At 40.3% G+C, this 14,955-nt stretch overlaps 1 protein-coding gene across 2 annotated transcripts in view; it reads left to right on the top strand.

Moving 5' to 3' along the window:
- Nucleotides 1-14,955, top strand: part of LGR4 (leucine rich repeat containing G protein-coupled receptor 4) — a 73,262-nt gene that overhangs the window by 42,658 nt on the left and 15,649 nt on the right. For both annotated transcript variants that reach the window (XM_051776640.1, XM_051776631.1), the window contains exons 3-5: nucleotides 2,933-3,004; nucleotides 4,549-4,620; nucleotides 14,237-14,452. In XM_051776640.1, coding sequence (XP_051632600.1) covers nucleotides 2,933-3,004; nucleotides 4,549-4,620; nucleotides 14,237-14,452 — 360 coding nt within the window. The remainder of the gene's footprint in view (nucleotides 1-2,932; nucleotides 3,005-4,548; nucleotides 4,621-14,236; nucleotides 14,453-14,955) is intronic.

Raw genomic sequence — 14,955 nt, 5'->3', positions numbered from 1 at the left:
AATATTTAATAATAAATATTTTGAAGACTTGCTGAAAGGAGATAACATGGAAAACCTGACTGGATGATTTCAGTGACATCTTAATTTATAGCGCTGTATGTGCGCTATATACTACATGCTATTAATTTTTCAGTTCTCTCTTTAAAATGAACCTGGTTATGTAAAGAGAGACCTTTCCATCCTCCCAGTTGCTGCATGTTGCTGCAGAGGGAAGCATGTTGAGAGCAGCGTGTGATATGTTGGTCTTCGCCTGTTTGAGAGCTGCAGTTGGAACCTCCTCACGAGCAGCTCCCCAAGGCCAGGATGTGAGTGATAAATGTGTATTTGGCAAACTGATTAGTAGAGCCTTTGCACACTTCCTGGAAAGCTGCCAGATAGAGGAGAAACGGAAATGTAATGGATTGTAGGGGTTGGCTTTTTTTTCTGTTGGTTGGTTGCAGAAAGGTTGAATAAACAGGAGTTGCCTTGAGGTAGGTGAAGTCTCGCTGTTTGAAGTCACGCAAGCCTTGCTCTGGCTCAGCTGTATTTTATTTCCAGTGCTTCTTAGGCTGTTGTTAGTGACACTCAGTGGGGTTGGGGGAGGCTATTCAACTGTATTTAGTTTAGTTCAGGGGTTTTTTTAATAATCCCCAGCCTCTCTGGGAGAGGGAGCAGTTACAGCAGATGCCTGAGAAGCCACACACCCTCCGGATTAATGGCGAACCTTGGCCGAGCTGCAGCCAGAGCTGCCTGACACACATTTACCAGGGCTGCCACTCCTTGAATTGTGTAATATGTAATCAGCATCAACTAGTTCTGTTTGTGTGCAAAATAATGAGGAGTTACAGCCTCAGTTAAATTTCGCTTGATTTAAGGATTTATATTTTGCTGTTTCAAGTACGTTTTAAAATAAATGTGTTTTGCAGATCACTGGTTCTCTGCTGTAGAGACCCAGCATGTTGCATCGCTATTTCTTTCTGTTTACAGTGAAATTAATAGGAAATTGTTTAAAAGAAAGTCATGAAATACTGCAAACCTCCCTCCCCGTCACCCCAGATAAAGTTAATAAAGTTGATTTGGACAGCTACTGACAACAAAATGAATTTTAGGGGAGTGTTTAGTTGCCACCTGGAATGTTTCATTAATGTTAAAAATTCAAAGTATTTGAAAAATCACATCCCAGCTCTGAAATTCTGAGGTCGTTTGCAGACCAGAGATTAAAAACATAAGTATACATAGATTCTTTTTAGTTTTCTTCTGGTTTCAGAGCTGTTTGTCTGCGTGGCTTGTGTATAACCAAACTTCTCAGCAGTCAGCACATGTGGGGGTTTTTTTAAGCAGGCTTGTAATGATGTCAGAGCCATAGCTATGGCATTTGGGGGGGTAAATATTAAGGTCTGCCTTAACAAGCAAGAGTAACACAGTTTTCTAAAAAGAAGTAGTATCTGCTGCTGTCACCTTCCTGTGCGTGAGAAACCATCCTCTTCTCCCCTGATTTATAAATAAAACCATCTACCTTTGAGAAATGGATTTGATAAACATAGCTAGCACCCTCTCTATCAGGCAGCATTTTATGAAGTAATTAATTCTGTTGCAAGAAGATTTATGTAGGCATTAAATGCTTTGGGTAATCTCTTTTATGTAGTTAGAGACTAAGATAAAAATGTAATAACGTTGCTATGTTCTGGCAAGCTGATACTTTAAATGTTGCTCTCATTATTTCCTTCATTTGCCTCTTTGAAATAGTATTTTCCCCTTAGTGTTCTGGCTTGCTTCACAGTGCCCTGTAACAGCAGAGGCGGGTTTTGATATTCTGTAACCGTTGTTAAAGCACATTGATTGTTTTTTAATTATTAACACTTATTGGACCCTGCACGGTATTTCCACGGATGATTTCATTGCACAACCTTGTCCAACACTGCTTTTGCTTAGTCTTGGATACGAAACCAAGTCTGAAAGCAAATACTTTGGCTGAAATTCTAGCATCTTTTGGCAGTTATGGGTTACCAGGTGTTTTGCATTATTGTCTTTACCCTTCATAAAATACAACTATTAGCAGCTCAACAAAGGCTGGACCACACAGGGTCTGCTGGTCAGAGGAGAGGTAAAAAGGTTGAAGAAAAAAAAAGAGTGGGGGAAGGAGGAATGAACTGTTTGGAAGCAGCTGTTTTGGCTGCTGTTTCTGCTTTCCTGCTTTGTATTCTGCAGCATCTCCTGCATTTATTACTTTTAATATCACAGTGGTTTTCACAATTTACTTTGTGTTAGTGTCTAGCAGTCCAAGTTTGAAACCAGCCGTATCTTGAGAGACAGTGAGCACAGATGAGAATCCTGGTCCCTTTCTCCCTCCCCCAAAGCAGTTTCCTTTCCTAAAAAGTTCCTCCAGATAACTGACCAAAAAGTTGAAATATTACCAAGGTGATATCTTGGTCACATCAACAGGCGTCCTGTCAACTGTCAGCACTGTGAACTTCCAATCTGCTTGTGAATATTGTTTCCACATTTGGGATTCTCATAAGGACTCTTCCTGCTTTGCTGTAGCATCCAGCTATTTTTACTTAACTTCATACTTTCTTTAGAGACTGCTGCATAGATTAAAAACACGTGGGTACCAGAGCTTGTGTTTCAGCAGAGCAATGCTGAAAGCCAGAGGATCATGTTGGTAAATGCACTCTTCAAACCTAGTACCATAAGAAGATTCTTTATCATTCCAAGGTGTGGGTTTTTTTGCGTGTCTGCAGAAGAACATCCATGAGGCTGAGTTGTTCTCGTTGTTAAAAATGTGCAATGACAAAAATAAGTGTTAAAAAACTTGGAAGATGATGAATACAGCATACTCGAATGCAAAATGTGTAATAGCTGCAAGATTTGATGTATCAGTGATTTTCCTTGTTAGATGGTTGTAGAAGTACTGTATTTTGTGACTGAAATTATTATTGCAATTTTTTTCCAGGCGACTGGCTGGCAATGACCTTTCTTTTATCCATCCAAAGGCCTTGTCTGGTTTGAAAGAACTCAAAGTTCTGTAAGTAATTGGGTTTTAGAGTTTCATAGCTAGCTGTACGCTTTCTTAGTGCACAGCCAGACTGTTTACTGGTAGGCTGGAGGAAATTTTTTTGCCCTCCCTCCCCCTAAATTATAGTCCTCCTACTTTTTTTTTGTTTTAATAATTTTTTAACAAAACCTGCTGTAAGTGGTTAAGGTGAACCATGGTGAACTTGACTAAACTGTAATTACTGCATTTAATTAGAACACTTACTTGCTTCTGAAGTATATCTTGTAGCACAAGAATTGGGGGAAAAATCCTAAAAAGGGCATGTAAAACTTTTTGTTGTTTTCTACCCCTTCAGATTAGTCTGTCAGGTGCCCTGACATTATCAGATAGTACTAGTGCTTAGAGATTTATTACACTGTTTGACCTTTGACTTATTCTCTACTGGTGATAGAAATAATTTCTATGGTTTGAGGCTTCTTTAGGTGAAAATGGGTTACTATTAAAAAAAAGTTTTTATTTTTCTTTCTGAGATAAGAATTTTCACATCAACTTTTTTTTCCCCCATAGCTAAGGAGAAAAAAAGCTTTCTGTTCTTTGGGATTTTAAAAACCTTTGTTCAGAAATTGTAGCATTTCTGACGATGTAAATATTTCCAAATGCTAGCAGGGTAATAGGTAGTTAATTAGACAGATATTTTTAAAAAACAGTGGACTCTGAGGTTGTAGAGGGGAAAAAAAGCATAAACAGACACTATAAGCAGGGTGCAGATTAGGGAACTGCCCATCTGCAATACTCCTTAATATGATATTTTGTAAGATGAATGCAGAGTGTCAAAGCTGTTGAGGGTATATCCATTGTGATACTCAACACTGGAGATGCCTGAAATTCTAGCAGTTCTTGAAAAATTTGGGACATGGATCTTAATTAACAACTTACTTGCCCACTTGCATTTTACCCCAGTGTGCAACCAAAACCTAGTAAGATTTATTAAGATGTGAGATCTCTGTTATTTACATTCTCTTTATAAAAGAACTCATCGTGCTATAATACATTGTCCCATTAGAGAATTCTTAAAAAAAAAACAAACAGACCAAGCTTAATTCAGCTTGGTCTAAAGGTGCCTTTTTGTGAACACACTTTGTAAATTAGATTGTTAATGTATTGTGTATTCATGTGACTTCAGGAAAAAAATAGAGGTTTATGTGTTTTGTAGCATGTATAGGATGATTCCACAAGAAAACAAGAAAATATCTATTGTAGCAAATTTGTACTAGTATTAAGTTGTTCAACTTCAGTGAGTTCCCAAGGGAATTTCAGCCTGTTATGTCAGAGGCTTGTTCTCTGCAAATTAATGCTGTTAATTAATGAGATTAATGTGTTGCAAATAAAACTGAAATAGAACATTTTCTTGTTTCATTGTAGCCTTTGGGTATCTGGTCTTGATAATTTTACATGCTCTCATGAGCACTAGAAATCTGTGAAACCATAACAGGACTATGGGCTTTTCTGTCACCTCTACTGTTGATAAAGATGACTGTCAAATTCTACTTTACTAATACGGTGGATTTTTACAGAACCCTCCAGAACAACCAGCTGAAGACTGTACCTAATGAGGCCATCAGAGGATTAAGCGGTTTGCAGTCCCTGTAAGTTTTCTTACTTTGCTTTTGTGTTTGGATTGTTCGCCAGGCTCCACTTCCAGCCACTCTTTGTACACCTTAGCTTCGTTCTGCAGGGTTGTGACATGTAATCATGTATGTGGAGTAATGTACCTGGAGTTTCTGATAGTGCAACTGCAACTGGAGCAGAGTTTCACAAGTAAAAAGCCATAAGGAATTTTGTCATCTCTGGTGGGGTGACCCAAATGCAGACTCTTTCCAAACGCAAACGCGGGTACAAGATTGCTGCGTAAATGCGGTGGTGATGCAGTTAAACCATCATCCTTCTTGCATGTCCTGAGGTGTTTAAGCAATTTTGGAACGTTGTGCAAAAAATGAATGGTGCCCAAGTCTTTTGTATCCAGAGGAGGGAAAGGGGGTTTCTGGGAAGGAGTATTGCTTGAGACATGCACAGTATTGGTTTTACGGGAAGGTGTTGAAATCTCACAGACAGTTCTGAATACCTCAGCCATTATTGCTAGTTGCTCATAAGGTATTTCATACGTGTTTATACTATCTCGTGGCTTATTATGTTTTATAAAGCATTTTAATCAGACCTTAATAGTTAGTTACAGCTCTCTAGGTGGTAGATGCTTATCACTGTGATGAGGAGGCGGAGGTGGGAAGGGCCTCAAAACTTTTCCTCCTTTCTGCTTACCTACAGAGAGACAGAGGGTAGATTAGCTCTTCCCCCTGTGCCAAAATTCATGTTTCTGGTCTAAGATCCTGTTTCTTTCAGTGTTGCATCAGATTATGGATTTTTTGGGGAAAAAAAATTAATTAGTTTTGAAAAATAGCTTTCCAGACTGTTGCACAACTTTTGCAAAGGTGCTTTCTGCACTCACTAAGCTTGGATCTTGGCCACTACCTTCTCGTAGCTGCTTGGATATTCCTGCCTTTTCCACCTGAAGAAAGCACAGTAAGCAGCAAATTTAATGTCCACATTACCCTCTTGTTTTAGCATGTGTGTAGAAGAAACAATAACTTGGTCTTGGTGCAAATATTATGCATTGTAGTAAAAATCCTCCAAATTGCATGATGTGAGTAACCCTTTAGTAATTATTAAAACAAAGAACCAAAACCAGAAACTCCTTCCTTGCTTCCAACACTTTTGTGATGCCAAAAAGAGGAACTGCTTTAGTAAATATGTTTGTCGACAAATCATCCATTGCATTTTCAGTGAACATTCTTTTTTCTCTACTTATTTACAGTAATGTTTGTTCTCTAATTAAAGTTTAAAATATTAAATATCCAACTGCTGGTTTGATGATAATTTTATGTGCAAAAGGGAATGGACAAAATTAGGGGGAAAATAATGAATGTGTAAATTAAGTAATTGTATGTATCTATTTTTAAAAAATCCATATACTTTTAATATTATTGGAAAGAAAATTGTTAGAGCCATTTAAAAAAATCAGACATTATAGATGTTGAAAAAAATAATGGAATGATTATGTGATATTGTATAATGTAATCAGTATAATTGCTTGGCCAAAACATCCTTACAATTAAAATATAAGAGTAACAATTTAAAGTGGGGTGAAGTTTCCTTTTCTGGGAGCTTCATTGTTTAAGGGCAAATGCTAAACTATATCAATTTTAGGATGGTGAAAAAGGAGGAAATTTGGTTAATAAGTAGTAGCAAACTTCTTGTTACTTTTATTTCTGAGGAAAACCAAACTGACATTTCCAAACAACTGCTAGAAATGTGGTGGGCAAATCCAGTCTGGAAGTCACTGGTGTCAGAATCACAGAATATTCTAAATTGGAAGGGACCCACAAGGATCATCCAGTCCAGCTCTTAAGTGAGTGGCCCATACAGAGATCAAACCCATGACTGTGGTGTTTTTAGTTCTAACCAGCTGAGCTAATCTGAAGCTCCAAGTTTTTATTATGGGGTTTTTTTCCACTGAGGTGGATCAGGCTTTGGTTTACTCCTTTCTCTGTTCCTGAGGAGGATACCTGTCTGTACTGCAAGACCACTATAATTTGTTAGAATGGGCAAGAATTTGAGAATAAATTATTTTTGAGACAAGTGTAGTAAGAAATGTGTAAAGCATTTTTTTCTATGCAATGTTTACCTCCCCAGAATGCATTTCTGTGATTTTAAACAAATTTCAGAAAAACTTTGTTTATTGCACTACTCATGAATAATTACACTAATTATGCATATCCCCTGGTAATGCAGGTAGCACCTTCTGGCAAAGGAATGTGGAACTGGTCCTCTGAATTTTGTGCCTGAGCATGGAAACATAAATGTCAGCATGCTGCTTTATTTAATTTATTAAAAAGAAAAAGAAAAAAAAAAGGAAAAAAGATATTTTTTCCCCTCCCAAAGGAATCTGTGTGGATTCAAAACTCCCAAGTTTTGTGACCTTCTTTTAAAACAAATTGCAGAATATATTTTAGAAAACCTACTCTCTACCCTTTTAATATATAATCTCCATCCCAAAGCTGCAAGTTTAAACATTACTGAACTGACTCCCTTTTTGGCAGTTTTCCATTTTACTCTGAAGTAGGGCTTGGGGGATTTTTTTCTTAGTGAAGCCACAAATTGCTTGCTCATAAAACTTTATAGTATATTGATAATCACTTGATTTCAAACTCCTTTAGAACTGTCTGTTTTCTCCCTTAATGCGCCCCAGTTTTTAGCTCCATAGGAAGACAGTTGCCATACTGTATGTATTAACAAGTTTAGTAAACATACCTGGGTGGAAAGAAGGAAGATGGTTATAGAACCTTCATTTCATGATCTCTATTGTTTATATTAGAGCTGATGAGTAGCCAGCCTGGCTCAGAATAATGAATGACAACTCTTTATTTTCTGTTTGCATTGGATATTTTCTCAGCTCTGGCCTCCAAAAGAGAGTTAGAATGGAGTTCCTTTTTTCTAATGGAGGTGAAATTTAGCAAAATTAAAGAGTTTTACTGAGTGGAAACTCGCTGTGTAACACCCCAGGAAAGTTCATCTGGCAGGATGTGTTCTCACACTGCAAGACACTGTGACAGGTGGGGGCCGTGGCACTGCGCTGCCAAAGGAGAAGGCACTGCTTGTCCACCTTGTGCCTGCCTCTTTTGGTAGCAGAAAAACATGGCAAATAAAGAGCTTCACAAATGCAAACAATAGTCTTGGGGCGGTTCAATTACTGCAAAGCATCAGCAGCATGTTTTTGTGAGCACGAGGTGACGAGGTGTTTTAGGTGACTTGGTGTTTTAGATCTGGAAATGGTGCTGTTGAGGTTTAGGGGCGATCCAGGGGTCACACAGAGAGCTGTGGGCAGCACAGCCCTGCTCCTTGGCAGCGTGTGCAGAGCCAGGAAGGACCAGGAAGCCATCAGAGAAAGTCACTCCTTTTAATGCCTTAGCATTTGTGACTGCAATGATTTCCTTGGTAGCACTGCTTATACCGAGCTTTGACCCAGAATCTGGGTGTTTGTAAAGTGGGTCTCTAAACTGCAGCATCTTTTAGGGTTGCTCTGATTCTCCCTGGAAATCCAGCTACATAGGAATTTTAAGTCATAACACAGAGTATTCTAATACAATCCTCAGTGTGTGACAAATAGTGGAACTACACTGTTTAAACAAAGATGCTTTGGAAAGGAAAACTGTATTCCACTTGAATTAAAAAACCCCATCCTAACTGCCACTGACCAAGAGTCATCTTTGAAAGCCTGTCAATAACTGCTAATGTACTGGGGTCAATTTTATTATAATTGCAGGTCAGGAATGACCAAATTACTGTCCCAGCACGTGTGCACACATGCCCACATGCAGGGAACATTAGAGCGTTCTGCAGCAAGAGTTCAAAGCACTGCAGGTTAGCTGTTCTGCCACATTCCCAAATTGTGGGATTTGGGATCGTGCCAGTGTGGTACTCAGCTGTGATAGGTCCTACCTTTCTTGTTGTGTGGATGTTCACCTGAGCTGCAAGGGTAAGTGTCTTCATGCATGTGGTCAGCAGTCACTTTGTGCTGTCCCTGGTGGCAGTTCTGGCTCCCTGAACAGCCTGCTCTGCTCACAGCCTCTGCTGCAGGATCCTAACCAATTTTTCAGCCTGTTTTCCTATCTCGGGAGGCTGGAGCAGGCTTGAGGCAAGGTGAAGCAGATGTGAGTGTGCTTAACCAGGATGTGACTGTATTTTCTGAGAGTGGGAATCATCTTGGCCCAGGCAGGAAACACTAGGGTCCTAAAGTGAGAGTGAAAGGAATGAGAGTGGGATCTTGCTTTGCAGGGTAAGGATGTATGGTAAAAGCATGGGGACAGAGAATGGAGGTGTATTTCAGCCAGGACATATTTAAAATATGTGCTGTAGCCCATATATGCTCCAACCTTTCATTTCTAGCATTTTTTTATTTTAGATCAAGTTACATCTGCACTTATTAAAAAAAACAAACAAAAAAACAAACAATCAAATCTAGAAACATTCTGCTGGTAGTGAAACTGCCCATTTTTAAGCCGTAGTTCAGGTTGGTGGCAATTTCAGGAATGTAAACCCATAAGCATGTTGAAATGTATCAGAAGGGAAGATCCCTGAATTTGGAGAGGACAATGCAAACATAGTCCTATACCAAAAATACGCAATTCTGTTCCAATTCTGCTATTTTCTTCTTGACAAGTGCTTTATGGCTTTAGTGATTGTGGATTATAGAGTTGGGAAGGACAAGGGGTATCTGTAAGGATAGTATTGTCTGGGAGGCTGTGGAAGGTGTTCATCAACAGCAGTGACTAGATGAAGTTAAGCATTAGATGGTTTTGTATGCAGTATGTACCTTTAACAGTGGCAGGTGGTTTTTCAACCAAGTATCTTTTAATGGGATGTCTTCAGGGGTTTTCTACTTTCCTACTTTGCTGTTAATAAAGGGTTAAAGGGGATCAGACCTCAGGTTGAGTCTATGTTAAGCTGTGGAATTAATCAGAATGGGAAACAAAGAAATTCACACGTTTTCTTTTTAACCTGCAAAACCAATACAAACTTAAATTTGCTGAATATGTCTTTTTTCCTTGAATGTTTAAAGTACGTATAAGAGCTCTCCTGAACACGTTTGATTGTGCTGAAAAATCTTTAAATATGCAGCAGTTTAAATATACTGCTTAGTGCAGTTCACGTACTTGCTGAATGACAAGAATCTTATTTTTCTATGCCATGTTCACCTTTAGAAGCTGTTATGGTTTACTTGAAACTGAAGTATGGGTGTTTCTTGTGAGCTTCAGGAATTTCTGGGATTTTTGTAGCTTCTTTTTTTTAACTGTCTGGGCTTGCTTAAGGAATTGCTGATGTTTAAATAAAATCAGGGAATTATTTAGAAATTGAATGATCAGAAAATTAATTGAGATGGTGGAAGTTAAACAGCATGTAGGCAAAGATCAGCTGAATCATTTGTGGGTAATTTGCAGCAAACTTCATGATCTCTGACTGGTACCATGTTAAACATTTAGATGGAAGAAACAGATGTGCTGGCACATCAGTACCGGTGATTGAGATAGCTTTGGCAGGGATCATTAGTTTCTGAGAGCTGCTGTAAATTTGTCTTTGAATAAAGCAAATCCTTGTGTTGATGTTCTCGACACCTAATGCACAGAGAGCCACCACTTGCTACTGTGAGCAAACTGGCAGAGTGTTTTGAAGTGCCTCTGTTAACATGGGGGGTTACTGCCTCCCATTGTTGCAGCATTTCCGAGGTACCAGGCTTATCAGTACTCAACTGCAAAACTCAAAAATCTATTCCACTTTGAGTGATTTCTTTGTGGTTTTTGAAGGAGCACTTTAAAGTTCTTTAATAATCACCATTGAGCAGAAGTGGCTCAACACGAGAGTTGGGAGTGATTTGTCTTTTATCAACATCAGCAGTAAACTCCTGCTGTAAGCCCAAGGCTGTTAAAATTTCCCAGTTGGTGAAGCCTGGAAGACTGCACTGGTCACAGATGAGAGCCAGCAAGGTTGGTCCTGGAAGGCCTCACAGGGGATGCAGGCTGTAGGGCACTTGCCCTAAGCAGTGTGCGTGTGTATATGTGTAAAATTTCATTTACATGTGTGTGTTAGGCTTGGAACTCTTACTCATTTGAATCGAGGTAGGAGTTCATGTTAGTCCTAGTTTCCCTAAAGCAGAGATAATTGTTTGATAGACCTTTCAGTTGCTATGTCCTTGTTTTAACGATATATCAAATACTGAGGTAAGAACTGCTGAATGTATAGGTTTCTGTCATCCTCCTGCTCTTTTCTTCTTGTGGAGTTGGTATTTGCGTGAGGAGGGAACCTGAAAGGTAATAAAAGTGAAGATGACAGCTCCCCAAGTGAACTCTGAATTTACAGACTAAAATGTAAAGGTCTCTCACAAGCCAGTGCCTATAGGAAAGCTGGAATTGGAGTAGCTTTGGAAGATTAAGGAACTAAGTACATGCTGCAAGCTCTCATTTAAAGAACATAGTCTTATCTTCAACACTGCAAAGGAAAAACACAGTCTTTGTGCAAAGTTCAGTCCAAGCAAAGAATATTACTTGTACTTTGTTAGTTATCATAGCCAGGGAATACTCCCTTATCCACCTTAAAGAAAAGGTGTGGTCCTTAATTGTTAATATTTTGTGAAAGTTGTCAAATATTTTAGGTTTGTTTTTCAGTTGTTTCACTAAATGCTTCATTATATGCATTTCACACTAAATAGAAGCATTTCAACCATGTTTTGTGCATTCAGCATCACGAGGATAAGTTTTGACTGTTTGGAAAAGAAAAATAGCATATTAAGCTTACACTAAGGGACATGAAGGAACACAAAAGAAATATGGGTAAGACAGAAATGGCCAAATAAGTTAAAAACTTCCCTTTCACCCTCCAAACCTCCCTGCTCCATGTCAGTGGGTGGCTGGTGGTGTTCTTTCCCCCCACCCACACCTTCACTGCTCTGGGCAGGAGCAAACAAGCACAAGGGACTGGATGGCTGTGAAGAGCCATCAGTTTAAGGTGCAGTTACTGGGGTACCGGATCTGCCTGTGCTGGGGGACAGAGGTCTTGGCAAAGCAAACTAAGAATTCGGGGTCCAGCTCCTTCTCCTTGACCCTCTTTGTTCTCCCTGGCTGAGAGCTCGACTCCCTCGTTGCAGGCACCCACCCTTCCCCTGGTTATCTTCTGCTTTAAGGGTGGGGGAGGAGGAGCAGGACTTGGGGCTTCCTTGTGTGTTTTTGTTTTCCAGAGTCTGCTAGAATAAATGGAATTTAGCAAAGAGGCAGGGGAAGTGCAAATGCACTTGACAACCAGGCACAATGATTGAGGCCTGCCTCTTGAGTGTGCTGCTTCTCTTAAAAGAACCATAAACCCTCCCCCCCCAAAAAACCCCTCAGAACAAAACCAAAAAAAAACCCAAAAACGCAATTGGGGGGGCAGGACAGGGAGAAATTAGAAGACTCAGATATGTTTATTCCACTGGGAAATAATTCTTTTGATCTTCAGGGAGCTGTATGAATTTAGGAGAGAAGAAAGACAGGTAATTTCTAGTTGCCTTTTTTTTTTTTTTCTGAAGCAGAGCCGCAGGCTTTTTTCCTCCCCCCCTCCTTTTTTTTTTCCTTTATTATCATCAGACTTTAATTTCTCTGAAATGTTCTAGTGTCAGTACAGCCTAAGAACATTCAAACAGAATATCATACACACCTGTCAGACCATGGGGCAAATGATAAGGGGATGCCAGTATAAGAACCATAGGAATTAGCTCTTTGATGTACAGTTTTAGAGCTAATGGCACCTCACTCATCTTAAGGGAGAGCTTTGACTACAGACAGTTTTGTAAGTTCCCACTTGTATTAGTATATTTGTTGCTTAATTTGATGTATTTTTTGACTTTTTATTAAATGGAATTTCAGCTGCTGACTTTTCTTCCCTAACAATTTGAAATATGTAAACCAAGTGCATCACAACAAACTGTTTTAAGGAAATAGATTGTGTTAATTCATGATCAAACTTGTCTTCTGCATTAATTCTTTGTCCTGCCCAGCTTCTCCCTTTGAATTCTGCATGTCCTTTAAGTGTTGGGATCCAGAACCACTTTCAGTACTGTGACTGTGCCTGGGGACAAGCACAGCAGTCACTTGGTCCACGCTGCCTGCCCGGAGAGGGTTGAGATGAATGGCTGGAGGCAATGACTTCTGAAACTACCAGCTAGACTTTCAAGAGAATGTCTGATCATGGCTTTAGAAACAAAGTGAATGATTAATATAACTCCAGACCTCTGCTGATTTGTATCATTGTAAGCATCAATGCTAGTGGAGGAGGGTGTGTCTGTTCTGTCTCCCCAGACAGCAGCACACTGCCGTGGCTGGTACAGCACTCATTTCAGAACAGTTATGCAAGGTGTCTTCTTCTGTGTTTGCAGTGAAGTCACTGTGTGTGCAGCAACGTGGTTCAGCTGTGTGTTGACCTAGAGAAGACAGCGTCTAGGTCGGAGGACAGTCAAGAATTGCCTGGTGCTCTCAGCCCTATGCCTTCTCAGATCCATTACAGTCCATTTTTTTAATCTCACAGACTATCACTGCTTTATAAATGTTTTGCTTTTTCCTGGGTTATCCCTTTCCTCTTCTCATTCCTGGGGCTTCCACATGCTTAAATCCAAGCCCAGGCTTTTAGTAGGGTGGTTTTCCACTTTTGTCCCAAGCACATATGGTTACGTGGCATAGCATAGACAAATCTGAACTGGTCTCTGTCTGTGTCCTTTGCCCACCCTGGCTGCCAGTGGTGCTGTCCAAACAACTGCACTGCTAGTGAAGGAAGGTGAAAAAACAGATTGGTCCAGAATGTGTGGCATGAGCAAAAATCCCGTGTCATTTTGTGTGAGAGTTTCAGTTGTCACTGCCAAAGCCTGACCGAGTTGCAGGATCAGGTTTGTCAGTTGTCGTGGATCAGGGTTCTGGTCTGACAGTAACACCTGTGCCTCCTGCCATGAGGGCTTCACATCTGGAGCTGAGCACATGCATTTTGGCAACCTGGCTTTCCAGGTGTGGAGTTCTTTTGTTTGATGCTTTGAAACCTGAAGCAGAGGTGAAACCCTGTAGCACAGGTAAGCTGGTAACTGTAGCAGTTACGTGTGGTTTGATTTTTCTCCATGAAAGATAGGTATGTCACCTTCCACGTGTGTCACTGTTGTGGTTTAAGAATGGTATTCTCCAATACAGTGCTCCCACTGAAACCACACGTTGCCCACTCACTCCTCCCCCTGCAGTGGGCTGGAGAGGAGAACTGGAGCCACAAAAGGTGAAGGTAACAGGTTGAGAGCAGAACAATTTACTGGAAACTACAATGAGATAATAAAACAAACGGTAACGACAACAATACTAATGACAGAGGGTACAAGAAAGAGGTGAATATTTCACATGGAAACAACACCACCCAACTGCTCCCCCCCAGCACTATGTGGACCTGGCAGGGACCCCTTCTTCCCAGAAGAGTCTCCCTTCCTCCTGCCTCCAGCAATGGCATCGGGTGGTATAGAATAACCTCCAGGTTATTTCAGTAAAACCCATATAAGCGTGGGGGGGGGGGAGAAAAAAAAAGAGTAATAGGACTTCAACTGATATTTCTGCTGATCTGTAGTTTGCTACAGGAATTCTTTCTGTTTCAATACAGGCGTTTAGATGCCAACCACATCACTGCCATACCAGAGGACAGCTTCGAGGGTCTGGTGCAGCTGCGTCACCTCTGGCTGGATGACAACAGTCTGACAGAAGTTCCCATCTACCCGCTCAGCAACCTGCCCTCTCTGCAGGCCTTAACGCTGGCCCTCAACAAGATCACACACGTCCCTGACTATGCATTTACAAACCTCTCCAGCCTTGTTGTCCTGTGAGTATTTGTGTTTCGTGGGTCACTTCGCCTTCCCCCTCCGTTCCGGTTTTGATTAATCTGAGCTGGCGCTGAAAAGGGTTGTTTTGCTGCGTTTTAGCTCAGTTATCCTAGAGACAACCTGTGCTGCCAGCACCAGATGATACCATGTGCACTAGAGAACCCGCCCAAGGTTTGCTCAAGACTTTCTCCTAAACAGAAAGTCAGATGGGCTGTGGGTAGTGAAATTTGATTTATGTATTCCTGATATCTCATTATAGGAATGAATATTTCAAACCAGTGGTTGTCAGAGAAAGCTTTCAGAGATATTAAAAGAAGAAAAAATGATGTTTTATCTGAGATGTGTTTCTGTGTAGGCTTAAAAACCTCCAAGAAATAATGTGAAAAACTAGTTTGATTTATATGTTTAAATCATATTTTTATCACACTTCTGGATGGTGAATAAAGAATTAAAATAGGTTGTCTTGACTGCAGGCAATCTATTCTGTTCCAATATGAGGATG

This window comes from Manacus candei, unplaced genomic scaffold (genome assembly GCF_025592945.1).
Source record: "Manacus candei isolate 608988 ecotype Guabito, Panama unplaced genomic scaffold, ASM2559294v1 h1tg000009l, whole genome shotgun sequence".
Lineage (NCBI taxonomy): Eukaryota > Metazoa > Chordata > Aves > Passeriformes > Pipridae > Manacus > Manacus candei.
Note: the sequence above shows the minus strand (reverse complement) of the source record. Positions and strands in the feature narration are given on the sequence as shown.